Here is a 14,487-nt window from a genome sequence, read left to right on the forward strand (position 1 = left end):
GAGAGAGAGAGAGAGAGAGAGAGAGAGAGGATCGCGTGGGAAGACGATCGGAATCGCGGTGGATCCTTATAGGTCGGGGAAACGAGGACGTGGTGCTTGCTTCGTGCGGCTGGCTTTGCCAGTGTGAGGTTCTGTGAAAGGGTGAGCGCTAATTGCGAAAAACCAAGTAGTCCGGCCGACGCTCGCCGGTGGGTATTCGTCGTATTCGTTAACGCGAGGTCTTAGAGGCTGCCTTAATTGTTCGCTCGGTTGGATGCTCAAATCAACCCACGTCTCTGCTCTAGAGAGACGGTAGAAAATCTCATTGACGCTCAAATGGAAAACCTAATCAAGATAGCGAATAAATCTCTGCTGCATAGACTCAACGGTAATCAAGGAGTCGGCGTGGTGGCGTGACGTTTGTGCATTCCTTCGAAGACACGCGTGGAAAATTGAATTCTTACGCGTCCGTGCGGAAAGTTAATCGAGATGACGAATGAAATCGTAGGAGCTGCGAATTCGGTATGAATCCGTGGGAATTAGGAAGTGTAGATATGCCGGTGACCCCGTTGAATTCTTTTCGAGATGAAAAGCGTGGAAAGTCTTACAGATGCTTGAATGTGAAATTAATCGAACTAGGCGCGAGATGGTCGCACAGGACCATTCTATTGAACGAAATCTTAATTGAAAAACGTGAACTCGTATAAATTTAAAATGCATCTAGGTACTTCTATGATAATTAAAAAATGCGATTCATCTTTGACATATATATGTAGGGAATTTAATCATCATGCGATTGAACAATTAATTGAGACAAATTATAAATTATAATGAAATTGCAGATTTGATATATAAATTGACAATAATGAAAATACAATAATCAACAATGATGTTAAACAATTTAACTAAAAAAATGTGTTAAATTTGAATGACATTTAGTTTATTATTTATTAAGTAGATACATTAATACAAACGTTGTTTACTTTGAAACTAACCAATTTAATCACAGAAATGGATTGATTTACACATTATGATTGATTTCGACACATGTGAAAGTTAAAAATAACAAAATGTTATTTGATTCAAAGGATTGGGTTACCATTGCTCCTTTAATATTTAACAGTGTAGGGACAATTATATTTACGTGGGCAGTTTGATAAGTCAATGACTTTTTAAAAAGAGAGTATATTGAAAAATAAAACGAATTTTCAAAAAAAAAGTTAAAAAATTACTGACTTATTAAACAGAGGAATACTTTACTCTTAAATAGAACAATGTTTAATCTAGAATGATCTTGGACATCGGTTTCATGCCAAATACTATTTATTTTAAATGTAAGAATACATAAACTTATTTTTTATTAAAATAAAAAATATAAACTTAAATTTATATATTACTTTCATCTCAAGACATATTAAGTCAATCTTATTTAATTCGAGGAAGGAGAATCGGAATTGTTGATCTGATCTCAATATTGGTTTTACTTTTGTACTGTATAAAATTTTATACTGTTGATAAAATTAAGTACACCAAAAATATTTTTTATCATATTATCATAAATTCTTTCCGAGAAAGTAGCTGAATCAATCGCGATTCATTCCCATGGAGAATTTTAATATCCTTCGATCGAAAAATTAATCGTTATGAATTGAAAAGTGAGAAGTACGAGCTCGACGTAAATTCAGACAATTGGAAAATCGCCCGCGCTGTGACGACACGAGGAAATTTTTTTATTAATATTGAAGTGTGGCCAACATAGATTTACGGCGATTAGAAAACCATCATGACGTTCTTTCATTTTAACGAAAACACGCGTGCTTTCGTAGCCGGAAGTTACGTATGAATCGCAGGACGGATCTAAGACCAGGTGTGACTACGTGAAGAGGACCACCGCGATTCAATTACGCGCTTTGCTACCGCCGTCATCATGGTGGTGTCACATCACGAGTCCAGCATCTCGTCGAACATACGGGCGATAATCGAACAGCTGAACCTAAACCCGGTGGAGAGGCGACGACTGATCGACAAGACTAGGCAGGGCAGCAACGCGCGATGCAAGAGCTTTCCGGATGGGATAGTGGTGGAGTCTCAAGCACCGAAGATCAGCATCGGCGTCTACGGATGCAAGGATCGGAACACTGAATACGAAATACCTACTCCGATCAGCAAGACCGCGATTGCGGTGCGTAAGATCGAGATCGAGCGGTCGAGGTCGAAGGCGGAGACACGGCAGAGACTTCCTCCTCAGAAGAAGGAAGCGCACATCGTGTGTCAGGTGAAGAAAGAAGCGCCCGCCGTGCCGGTGAAGAAAGAAGCACCTGCTAAGGTAAAGAGAGAATCGCGGATGGAACACGCAAACGAGGTAAAACAGATATCGATCGCGATCGTGCGATAGGATTTGCTTACTGGACACTCGTTGCCTCGGTCGAGAAGGTAATTGCCATTTATTGCCAATTGTAATTTATTCTAAATTTAATATGCCCAGCGAAGAGAGAAGCAGTAATTTATGCGCTTATTTATCTGCAATAGGCTTGCTATCGATACTTAAATGGATTGATAAATGTGATACATATCTTACATATCGATATTTATATCTCTATATCTGTAATATCTATTTATATATCCATTCTGGAACAAATTGATCAGAAGCACTTTGTACTTAAAGTGTCACGTTTAGTCATCTTAAAAACACATTTTTATTAATATTATATCGCACACAATCTTAATCGAAATTTTAATTAAGCAAGTCGATGTTATAATGTAGAACAGACACGTTCTGGATTTTGATGGCAAAATGCTTCGGTACTTTATTAAACGCAACGAAATCCCATTAATCGAATCCTCGCATGAACGAAACGAGAACAAATTAATCGATCGCATGAAAACGCGGTAATGTAGCATTTAATTTGAGTTTTGTGAAAACTCAAGGGGCTCAAGAACAAGTTCGAGTGCCAGCCGATAGTGTCGATCAGATGCTTCACCAAGGATACGACCTTTAACAAGGATACATCCCTTAATAAGAATACATCCCTTAATAAAGATACGTTTCTAAACAAGGATGCATCTCTTAATAAGGATACATTCTTTAACAAGGATATATTCCTTAACAAGGATGCATCTCTTAACATGGATGCATCTCTTAACAAGGATGCATCTCTAAACAAGGATACATCTCTTAACAAGGAAATCTCCTTCAAGAAGGATATGTTCCTTAACAAGGATGAGTCCTTTAATGAGGAAGCGTCTCTTAATAAGGATACATCCCTTAACAAGGATGAAAATCGAGTGACGACGACGCCAGTACCAACGAAAATCCAACCAAAAACTCAACGGGCGATCAAGGGAGAGCATGTAGCTCGAATCGACGTCGGCACGATCGAGGTAATTGATCGTATGATAAATAGGCGGGATCTCTCCCGCGATAAACGCGATTGTGTTTTAACGACGTAACTATTAAACGCGAATTAATAAATGAATAATCATGTAATCAGTCTGTGTACACGACTCTGTAAGGACAAGGTCGCGGACGCGTCAACGATGTCAATCAGACCATTGTACAAGATCGAGGATCGCCTCAGATTGAGACAACTAAATACGACGGTGACTGTCAGAATCCACCAAACTACGAGGGAACCGACGAAGGAACAGTCTCGCGTCGAAGACGCGATCGAGGTAATCGATCGATCGATAGTGACTAAAAGTTACTCCAAATGTTAGATCCGTGAGGAAAATCTAATTGAACGTCTTATACGTGTATTTGATTACGACATCGATTTATATCTTTTAAGGAAACATTCGTAGTCTAAGGTTCTTTGAATTGTTGCCAAGATTTTTATTAATTTAATAATTAATACTAAGAGCAACTATGACAGGAGAGATATATATATTTTTTATATACATATAACATTTCGAAGAACCTTAGATCACGAATGTTTCCTTAAAAATTGTAACGCTTAGGTAAGCCATGTTGTATTAGGTTACCTTGTAAGGTTAGGGGACTGGTCTGAAGTGCCGAAAGGTGATCCCGGGCCAGCCCCCGTAAACCTGTGGCTTTCGAGAAAAGGGGGAGGTTTTTAGTTGGTAGGCACCTGACTGGTAGATGTTGGGAAAGGCTGAAGCGGGCCGGGGATTTAAATCCCGTTGGGTCCGTGGAGGCCGGAACTACATCCCTAGAACAGGTGAATCCAATACATCCAGGACAACTCGGGCCCTGGGCTTTCCAGACTGTGACAGTGGAACCGAGGACCAATCGAAATCCAATTTCCCCTAACCCGGGCGGAAATCGGAGCATTGGATCAGTCTGGACGCAGCGAAGATTTTCCCCTCCTACGAGAAACAAAAAAAAAAGGTTACCTTATAAGATAACTTAACATAACATGGCTTACGTAAGCATTACAATTTTTGTTCAGTCATGCTATGTAAATTTAAAATAGAAAACTTTTTTAACATTAATTTAAAATATGAGACGTTTTCAACATTTATATGCGTGCAGTGAAGATTTAACTACCCATGTAATTACCTACAAACAGCAAAAAGGTCATATTGGGTATTAGGCTATATTGAGGGCATCTATCTTATATTATTAACCTTTATAGTACACATAATCATGTCCTGCACATTTCTTTTCTTTGAAATACTAGAAGCACCAAGTAATTAGTTATAACATTTATATATAATTTTTTTTAATACATCATCTTACAAATACTTTCTAAAGATGTTAAAGTATATATGTAAGAATCATTTAATAACTTTTATATACTTTTAACAATTATGAAAAATTAACTCGGGACTCAAATGTAATAAAGCGTTGTGAAAATCGTTGTGTGTATTATGGATTAATATAATATATGTCTATTTTAAATAATATTTTAACTATATAAATTAGTTAATATACTAATTTGTATTAAAATTATTTAAAATATTAGAGCTGATTCAAGTGTTCTTTGATAAAGGATTGTGCCGCAAACACTCTGAAATATTTACACATCGAACTTCGTGTTTGGCGTACAAATGACTTTAACGTACGGATTGAAGATTGACCACGTTCGTTCGCTGCTCATTCGTGCCTTTATTATCGTCTCTCATGCCTACACTCACGTGACGATTCAAAGATCGCGTGAACCGCGCAATCGTCGGAGCAATTACACATCGGTTAAAGAGACGAACGATCCAAGCTCATCCTTTCTCCTCTCTCTCTCTCTCTCTCTCTCTCTCTCTCTCTCTCTCTCTCTCTCTCTCTCTCTCTCCTTCGGAAAATGACTTTAGTACCGAAAGCAGGCGGCGACGCACCTGTGACCGGTTTCCGAAGTCGATCGCGGTTAAGTGGCCGCGCCGCACACTCGACGACTCGGCTCGCACGGTGGTCAATACCGTTAGAAACTGACCAGGCGACATGCTCGCTTTGCCTGGTTCGCCTGTCGAGAATTATCGGCGCCGTTACCGGCGCCGAGAATCACGTTATGTCGCACGGGATCTCTTTTCACATTCATGCAAATTAATTAGCAAATCGAAAACAATCGGGCTCGTATTTGAGACTTTTAAGCTCACAATCATAGATCTATTTTTATGAAAAGGGGCCAGGTGACATTTTTGGCACACGCGCTTCTTCGAATGCTTCTTGTATAATTTTATTGATAACGAACAAAGAAATATTCGTTATAATTTGTTAAATGTGTTTGTTTAGAGCGGAGACTCCAGAAATATTTATTATTGATTTGAATTAATTGATATCAGCTTAGACCATTAATACCAAATTTAAAAGAGATTACTGATATAAATTAATACAGAATTTACTTAAAAAAGAGATTAAAGTATGTGTCTTTCGACGTTCTTGACAAAAATATATCTGTAAGAATAGACTTGCATAAATAGATCTGTAAGATTTCTTTTAATTAATATCATTTGTAATGCTATCAACTTCTTAAATTAATTTCGACGGTCGATAAGGAAATACTCGTCGCAATTAGTAACACGTATTTTCTTGGAGATTCTAGAAATACTGTTTACTATTTTATTTATTTTATTAATTAATACTATTATTTTAAAGATAAATTAAGCAGGGATAGCAATTTATAAAAATTTCAACTTTTTACGAACTTTATTTTTTTCTTGTCCTTTTCTTACGCGAAATCAAAACAAGAAGTCGCGAAATGAGATATTCGTTGGCAGTGCATTATATAAGTTTAATCTGATTAACTAAATAATGAAAGAAATCTTTGTTTATTTTTTTAATATAGATTACGAGATCGACGAAAGATACGGTTGATCGGATTGTTCCGGTAGCTAAAGAAGATTTACGTAAGTCTCATAGAATATTACTCACAGTTTTATTGCTTCGCAACACGCTAAATTGTTCAAATAATTACGATTTACACTATCTAGTTAGAATCCAAGCTTGTACATGAAAATGTAAGGAAACGTTAGATTAAAAAGACATAGAAAAATATGAGAGAAAGTTAACTAAAAAGTATTTCACACCAATGATGCCATTGAACTCAAATTTGTAACCAGTTATTTTAAACAATACAAAATGATTTTTAATAATTTATTCTTTATTAAATATGCTTTATTTTGCACGTCTTAAAAATATGTTTGAAATCAACAATTATTATCACATTAACAATGTAGATTACATCTACATATTATATTTTATAAATTCTACAATATATTTATGTTAAATTGCCATACAATTTGCGTGATAATAATTTTAATAAATGTAATTTTTCTCACTTATAACAGCGCAACTAGAAAGCGCGAGCTTGAGCCACACTGCAGCACATCACCGGATCTCTGTGCGTCCGAAGAACCGGCGCCCACCACGTCGCACGATGCCGATGACATCGCCCAACAGTGCCGCACCCAGTTCGCCATCGATACCACCGACCATCGCTGAAGACACCTTGGACAGTTTGGAGCAACAAAAGCAACAGCAGCAATTACTCCAATCGACTAGCAATGCGCCGTCACCGACGGAACCACCTAGGGCTATTGGCGTGACTAGGAAGTCGTCGAGCCGGCTGTCCCGCAATTCCGATATCTTCGAAGAATTGGAATCAAAGTTGCCGCGAAAACCAAGCGCAACATCATTATCGCCAGATAGTCTGGACGCTACAACAGCGTCGCGAAGCAGTACCGAGATAAACAGCACTGTTACCGAGGAACAACAGGCAGAAGTCAGATGGATACCGGTCGTCAGGAGGCCATCCAATCGGATATCCAAGGGCTCCGACGTGTTTGAGGAACTGGAAGCGAAACTACCGCGTAGAAGATCTTCGTCAAATCGATTGTCCAAGTCGCCCGACAGTCTGGATTCATCTCCCGGCTGTTGGTTCTCCAAATCCACCGAAGACGGCTTCGACAAACTGATGGAATATGAACAGACCGCAAAACCGGTGGCTTCCGTAAGAAGACAACTGCTGAATCCAATCTCGAAATCCACTGATCGCGTTTCTAAATCATCAGACAGTTTAGAAGCGATCGAACCGCTGACCAGCGATGATTCGATGGAGCGACGACGAAGTAGTTTCGACTTCCGAGCGCGTAGAAGTTCGAAGGCGATGTCTAAGTCGTCGGAGAGCTTTGACCTGCTTGAACAGAGCGACTGCGCCGGTGAGGAAATCGGCCAAGAACTGCAGAAGAGAAGCAGCGTGTCCGATATCAATTTATCGCGCGGAAGAAGATTGTCGAAGAGCATATCCAAATCGTCCGAGAACTTTGAGAGAATCGATATGAATGACATGAAGGACGACGTCGAGGCAGAATTGATATTGGATGATGACGCGCCAAAGATGGGCGGTAGACGATCAAGCAAGAGAATGTCCTCGGAGAGTTCGGATAATTTGGACGTAGAGGATAGGCTAGAAAACAGGAGGGTCAGAAGAACGCCTAAAAGAATACCGAGCACCAGCATAGTGGATATGGTAGTTTCTGGAGATGACCACGAGGGAGAGAAGCGACCGACTCCTACCAGAAAACCATCGAGACTCCAGAAATCCTCTGAAAGCTCAGAATTGGGTAGCACGGATACTCTGGATTCGGAGAGGAGGAACAAATCATCGGAGAGCACCGAGACGTTGGATAGTCTGGAGAAAGACTTGGAACAGGATAGGAAAGAAGAGGAGATTACAGATAGCGTGATAGATAGGCGTGAAAAAAATGTAAGATTTTATGAAAGACAGGAAAATGATATACATTAACCCTCAATTACAACTATAAAAACTACATCCAAGTTCTAAAGCATCCTGTTTGAAGTACAAACTTCAAGTAAAATCTTCCGTTTTACGATGATTGATAGAAGATTTATAGTCTTTTTACCTACAATTTAGAATCTCATAGTGCTAATGGTAAAGACACGTACAATCATTTAAAAATTTTCGCTTCGTTCAAATGACTCGTTACAGTAGTCGAGGGTTAAGAAAGCATTTTTCTAGTTTTTCTTTTTATCTGAGAAGAAATTACGGCAATTAAATAAATAAATTTTCGTAGTATATTAACTTATTTTTTTATCAGGCTTCAAGATAATAACAAAATTTATAATAAATGTTAAATTATATATAAGTTAAACAGCTTTTCTAACCGTATTCTCCAAATATTTTGTTAATTCTTTTCTCGATAATATAGAAAGATTAATTTTTAATAATTTTTCAGGATTCGTGGTCTAGCAGAAACGTACCAGCAACCGATTCCGATCAAATGTCGATGGGAGACGATACCGAAGACTCCAAATCGCTCATTTCTGCCGACAATAAATACTACTGGCGTCAATCTTCTGAGCCAGTGTCTAAGGAGAACTTAGGTATCCAACAATTGTTGGCCATCACAATAATGACCAGAGTGACGGACAACGGAAATAATCAACGAGGCTCTATCATTTATCCGAAGAAGAAGCAAATGAGCACATCGCAGCCGTCGTCGCCGGTGGCCAAGCAGGAAGAGACGAAGATGCTTTTCGACAATCTGCTAGTGAGCAATAAGAACGATGAGGACCTGCAAAATATGCTTAATGGAAACATATCGGAGGTGTCCACCGACACCAAGAGCTTCAAGGAGAAGCTGATCATGTTCGAGAAACTCGGAAAATGAACGCGATAGAACGATATGAAACCATTGTTTCAAGATTCTTTTTCCGATTAGCGGATCGCTTTGTTATAGCGACCGATGCTTAATGCAGGAAGAGAAAACACGGGAAATGCGAGAAAAGATAAATGATCTCGTTTAGCGCTTGATAAATACGCATGTTGTTTGTAGACTAGTATTCTCCCTATTGGAGCTATTTGGATTATGGAGTAAAAAAACGAAGGAAATCAAGAATTAAATTTGCAAATAATTATTTTTCATAGACAATTTTTTTTATCGTCCACAGAACTGTGGATACGAAATAAAAAAAATCAACGAGTAATCATATATATGTACACGAGTAAAAGTATTAAATTGCGACATATTCTTTTAAATATACATATATATAATATATATATATATATATATATATCTCTAGAGAAAGTAAAAATTTTTGAAGTACCAAAATGAATAGTTTGGTATTTATTTCTAAATAATTTGTTCGTATATTTGTACATTAATTAATCAAAATGTAATCACGACAGCACGGTCTAATTTTGAAAATCGAAAAAACTTTTAGTTCACGTTGATAATTGGCTGTGCTTCGTCATTGATGCATTTATTAGGGAAATCAGTCCCACCTGCAACATCTTCCAATTCTCACGTTCATGGGTTTTTTTTATATGACTGAAAACTCCAACATTTGAGATTATATCATCATGGAAACGCATTCGCGAATGTGTACATTCTCATAGGGAGCTTTATTTCACTCGCAGATAGTTGTACAGTAGTTGTAGCAAAGATGTGATCCTTTCGGCGTGATGCATTTATAAATACCGTATATTATCCCGTATCGTGTAAATACGAAAGGAATAGCAAAGTTATGCGTTATCACTTTGATTTTGAAGAAAAAAAATATATAAATATATGTTTGGCACACATTATAGTATTAACATTGATAAATGTAGAAGAGACGCGAAATGTAAGCTGTACGACGGTCTAAGAAATGTTACGTGTGCAATTGTATATTTTTGACGCTCTCGAAAAATCTGTTTATTCTATACAAGAAACGTATTAATGTCCCACACGAATTGTCCACAGACTGCCTACATGTGTAATGCGTAATCGAATTATGTTAAAATGAGCCTACAATTCCTCGTCGATGAAACATATCACTAAGTGATATTGATACCTTCTCTCGATTTAATTAAAAGTGCGATCCACTTGGCGCTAACAATGCTTTGAAGCTTTTGATTGACCAATCGAAAAAAAGAATTTTACTAATTGACCAATCAAAAAATGTTTCGAAGCATTTGTAGCGTCAAGTAGATCGCACCCTAAATGCCTATAAAAGATTGTTAAAAGGAGGATGATCTGGATGTATAAAGAGGAAAATTGTGAAATTGTCGATAGTCGGCGATGTGATTACCCAATTTTTCTTGCTGACCCAGAATGCGTTGAAAAGGCTGTATAGAACATATCGTCTTACACTCTTCGAATTTCGCGAGGAAGAAATGATTTTTTGTAGCCTTTCAAGTGCCTTACCAAATCAATCGAGGAACTGAAATATAGGAAATGCGAGAAATATCACATAATGGACGTACGTTTCGGATCCCGAAAGATGCAAAGATTGTCTCTTAAAGTAAAACAGAGAAAACTGGATTTAACCACCACGTTACTGTAATATTATATGTAATAATATACAGAATAACAAGAGAAATTCTACACACAGCATACATACACGCGCGCATTTACACTCAACAGATTTTCTTTCCATTGATGTAAATAAAGCTGCCATCGCAAATTACGGTTCGACAACAGAATCCCTTTCTCTTTTTTTATTACATGCACATCCCACAATATTTGCGCCATTTCCGTGGCGCGTCCTTAAAAAATTACAAAATCACCGACTTAAGTGTATAATGCGGAACATTAGGACATCGTCTATACGTACGTGTGGATAATCGAATCCCAAAAAAGATGTGGATTCTTTTTTTTTTCTCTTATCGATACGAGGTATGTACACACAGCGTTACAAATATTTTAACATGCCTTTTCATACCTTCTCATGCTTTCTCATTCCTTCTTCGATACTCGTGCAACTCATGTATTAAGACATTTGTGACGCTATATGTACTAAGTAATACAAAGTACATCTCAGATTTTTTTACGTCAGTCACGACGTTACATCACGTACGATTTTATATATTTTTAGATCACGTAGAAACGCTTTGTGTACGTACAAAAAGAGGAATGTAACAGCGAGTTTTTTTTTTAACACGTTGGCAATGAATTCGCGCGTAACAATGTGGTCTCTGCGGTTTCACAAAACAGGATAAGATTCTAGATAATTACTTTATCACTAGCGAATCAAGTTCAATATTATGCAACTTCTCGGATGCAAGGACGAATTATTGATCGCAATCATAATCGTTGTAATTTGCGTACATAGTGGCACATTTCAGCGGAAACATTTTAATGCATTTATCATTCTTGTTTCAAAGTACAGAAGTTACTGAAGTTATTATTTAAATGATATATATTCATGTATTGTATTTAATTAGGTTGATCAAGGAATTTTTTCGCCTTTTTTATTAACATATTGTGGACCGATGATATGCGAGTTATAATAGTCGGTAAAATATATAACATGTCAATGGGATATAACGATTTCGAACGACCCACGATTTATTAATGTAAGAGCGATTGAATTTTTTGATCAAACCAACACATGACTAGGCTCCGTTGATAACGTATTTTATCTATATAGTGATCTTATTTCATCTTTAAGAGAGTACAAATTTTGATACTAAAAAGGTACAACAACCGATAGCATCTCGAAATCTCTGGAACTCTATCGCCTAAATGCTAAACGGTAATGACTGCTATAGCTAATCTGGAAACAAAAACGTAATATTGGGTCCCAATCGGAGGACAGATATTCATTGAAATAAATAAGATTACCAGCTACATTACTAATCGCGATTGCATTGGAAATACTTGCGAAAGATGGATTTTTATTTCAACGTTATTTCTTATCGATCCTTGCAACTCGATGCTCGCATCTCGCAGTCCACCGAAAGAGCTTAAGTGCCTGACATTCACATTGTATGTGCGACTAATCGCGTTTTCATTTTACTATACAAATCCACGAGTTTACAGTTCATCGTGCTTGTCGACGGTCTCCGCTGCGTTAGGATTGCAAAGTGTCGGCGTGGAGAACTCCATGGCATACTCGCAGCGACTCGGCTCCGTTACAGACACGAGCTTATTTTCCGTTCCGCACGACAAAGTGACAATTGTGGAACGCGCCGGGCCGTTCCAACAGGTGAGACCTCGGTCGTACTTCATCTTAGTGTATTTGGCGCCGGTCGGTCCGACCCATTCGTTCCAGTGGCCAAGATTGACGCTACTACCACCGGATTTGGACCTCTGGGTTGCCATGGCGTACAAACACAGTTTGTAAATGTACTCCAAGTCCGCGTACTCAAAGCACTCGCCGTCAAGTGACGCAAACACTTCTTCAGGCCCGTAATCACGGCCTAGCTTCTCCTCCAACTGTCTAATCTCCGACTGCAATTCATTGATGGCCTTCTCTGCCTCTTGGAAACGTTCGCGAGCACTGGTAGCTTCATCGATAAGTGCCTGCGTCTCCTCGTCATACTGAATTTCTGGTTCTGGTGATTCCTTCTCGTGTTCCTCCTCAGGTGCCGCCTCTTCCTCTCCATCAGGAATCTCTCCCTCCTTCTCGTGATCCAAGTCGTCCGTAGGCTGATGCTCGTTTATCTCTCCTCTCTCCTTTGCCGCTTTGAATATACCTGCAATTACGTAACAAAATTGATAGTTTACAGATTGTAGAAAAAAAGATAGTGAGCTTAAATGTTATCTACCTTGTTCCAACATCAAGAAAGGCTTGATGTTTGCCCAAGCGTTATCCGTAAACTCTTGTAGAGTGACTTCCTTCTTATCACCAAGAAAATACAGCGCTTCTTCCTCTGACACGGCACCGTCCCTATTCTTATCAAATGTAGCTCTGGTTTGCAGTTCCACTAGCGTTACTGTACCACTGGAGTCTGAATCCAGTATTTTGAAATAATCTTCCACTTCAGAAACGCTCAAGTCCTCGTCTTCTTCTTCCTCCTCCCCAACAGCTTCTTCAGTTGCCGGTTGTTCTGTTTCAACGGGTTTGTACTTCTCAAGCGCTATGCTCTCCAGTTCCTCTGCTTGTTTCTTCAACAGCTCTTTTTCCTTCTTGATCAACTCCGCTTCCGTGTAATCCGTTCTCAGCTTGGCCAAACGTGACTGGTGCTCCGTTTTGATGGTCTTACCTCTAGCCACTAGCTCTACACGCAACTTGTTACCCTCTCGTGCTAATTGCTCCACTTTTTGTTGCACCAAACGGGCCTCCCGGCCCAACTCGTTGCAGTTGTTGGTGCACTCCACTCTGGATGCGTACTCATCACTTGTGTCGCAGCAGTCGCACACGCCGTCGTTCACCCACGATGACGGTATGTAGGCAGGCTTGTGACCGGCGTTGTCGCAGTAAAAGACACCGTTGGCGCACGCCGCTGTTCCAGGCTCATCACTGCCGTCTCCACAGTCGCAATAGTCATCATTCACCCGGGTGAACGATATCAGCCGACTGCCGTCCAGGCACTCGAAATCGCGGTCCGGCCGATACAACGAATTCTTCGCCACCGGTATACCGCGTATCTGCAACACTCCCGAGCCGGCTACGTGGCCCGGCGTGTACGTGGCCAGGAGCAGGCTCATCGATGCCGCGAGCGCCAGAAATCGCGACGCCCGATGACCATCCATTCTCTGGCTCACGAGTCGGAAGTCTTCGCAGATTCACGTCAATTCACCTGGACTCACCCTCGTTAGATTCACGGTTCACGGATGTTACAGGAGGAACCGTTCTTTTGAGGTTCGAGTACGAATGCGACACGACTGCCACTGATCACACGGCACACTCAGCAATCATGATGTAAAGCTGGAAACACAATAGGCACAGGCAATAGGCACAGGCAACAGGGAATAACGAGCCGTCCAATCAGAGCTCTGAGATATAATATCGAACTTATCCCCTGTCACGTCCGTAATAGCCTGTGTTACGTCTCGAGGGGGCACCGGCCGGCTTCCGGTATCGGCGCTACCCTGAGGCTATGGTGGGATGCTACTTCGCGTTTCGAGCGATAAAATTTCCGCGATGAGACTTGTCCAGCCCACCGATTGGCTACAGTCGGACGCTAGATATCGCGACTATGGTTGGTTCCGTTTCGATCCACGGGCTTTCTCCCGTCTCCTCTAATAGCGTATTTCACTGAATGCACTGGTGCGCACTCAGTGCACATTCAGGCTGTTGTACACTATTCTAATCTAAATATAAAAGTGAGATATTTCAATTGATAAAATGCCCAAAATTTATTTTATCAATAGCACAATAAAATGTAT

The 14,487-nt window shown here is 39.6% G+C and overlaps 2 protein-coding genes across 8 annotated transcripts in view; one reads left to right on the plus strand and one right to left on the minus strand.

Moving 5' to 3' along the window:
- Positions 1 to 9,315, plus strand: part of LOC108770154 (uncharacterized) — a 144,242-nt gene extending 134,927 nt beyond the window's left edge. For 3 of the 7 annotated variants that reach the window (XM_018521534.1, XM_018521543.1, XM_018521553.1), the window contains exons 2-7: positions 1,806 to 2,341; positions 2,908 to 3,360; positions 3,493 to 3,651; positions 6,216 to 6,276; positions 6,718 to 8,135; positions 8,626 to 9,315. In XM_018521534.1, coding sequence (XP_018377036.1) covers positions 1,907 to 2,341; positions 2,908 to 3,360; positions 3,493 to 3,651; positions 6,216 to 6,276; positions 6,718 to 8,135; positions 8,626 to 9,060 — 2,961 coding nt within the window. In that variant the 5' untranslated portion in view covers positions 1,806 to 1,906 and the 3' untranslated portion in view covers positions 9,061 to 9,315. Of the gene's footprint in view, positions 1 to 1,506; positions 2,342 to 2,907; positions 3,361 to 3,492; positions 3,652 to 6,215; positions 6,277 to 6,717; positions 8,136 to 8,625 lie in introns of those variants that run through there. The other 4 variants (XM_018521586.1, XM_018521569.1, XM_018521577.1 and 1 more) reach the window with 2 other exon arrangements.
- A 1,311-nt stretch (positions 9,316 to 10,626) lies between these two features.
- Positions 10,627 to 13,983, minus strand: GCS2beta (glucosidase 2 subunit beta). Its single transcript, XM_018521703.1, has 2 exons — positions 12,924 to 13,983; positions 10,627 to 12,851 (listed from the first exon to the last, which is right to left on the minus strand). The coding sequence occupies exons 1-2, from the start codon at positions 13,849 to 13,851 to the stop codon at positions 12,190 to 12,192; spliced, it is 1,590 nt and encodes a 529-aa protein (XP_018377205.1). The 5' UTR covers positions 13,852 to 13,983; the 3' UTR covers positions 10,627 to 12,189.
- Positions 13,984 to 14,487: the final 504 nt, after the last annotated feature.

The sequence above is a fragment of the Trachymyrmex cornetzi genome, unplaced genomic scaffold (genome assembly GCF_001594075.2).
Source record: "Trachymyrmex cornetzi isolate Tcor2-1 unplaced genomic scaffold, Tcor1.1 scaffold123, whole genome shotgun sequence".
Taxonomy (NCBI): Eukaryota; Metazoa; Arthropoda; class Insecta; order Hymenoptera; family Formicidae; genus Trachymyrmex; species Trachymyrmex cornetzi.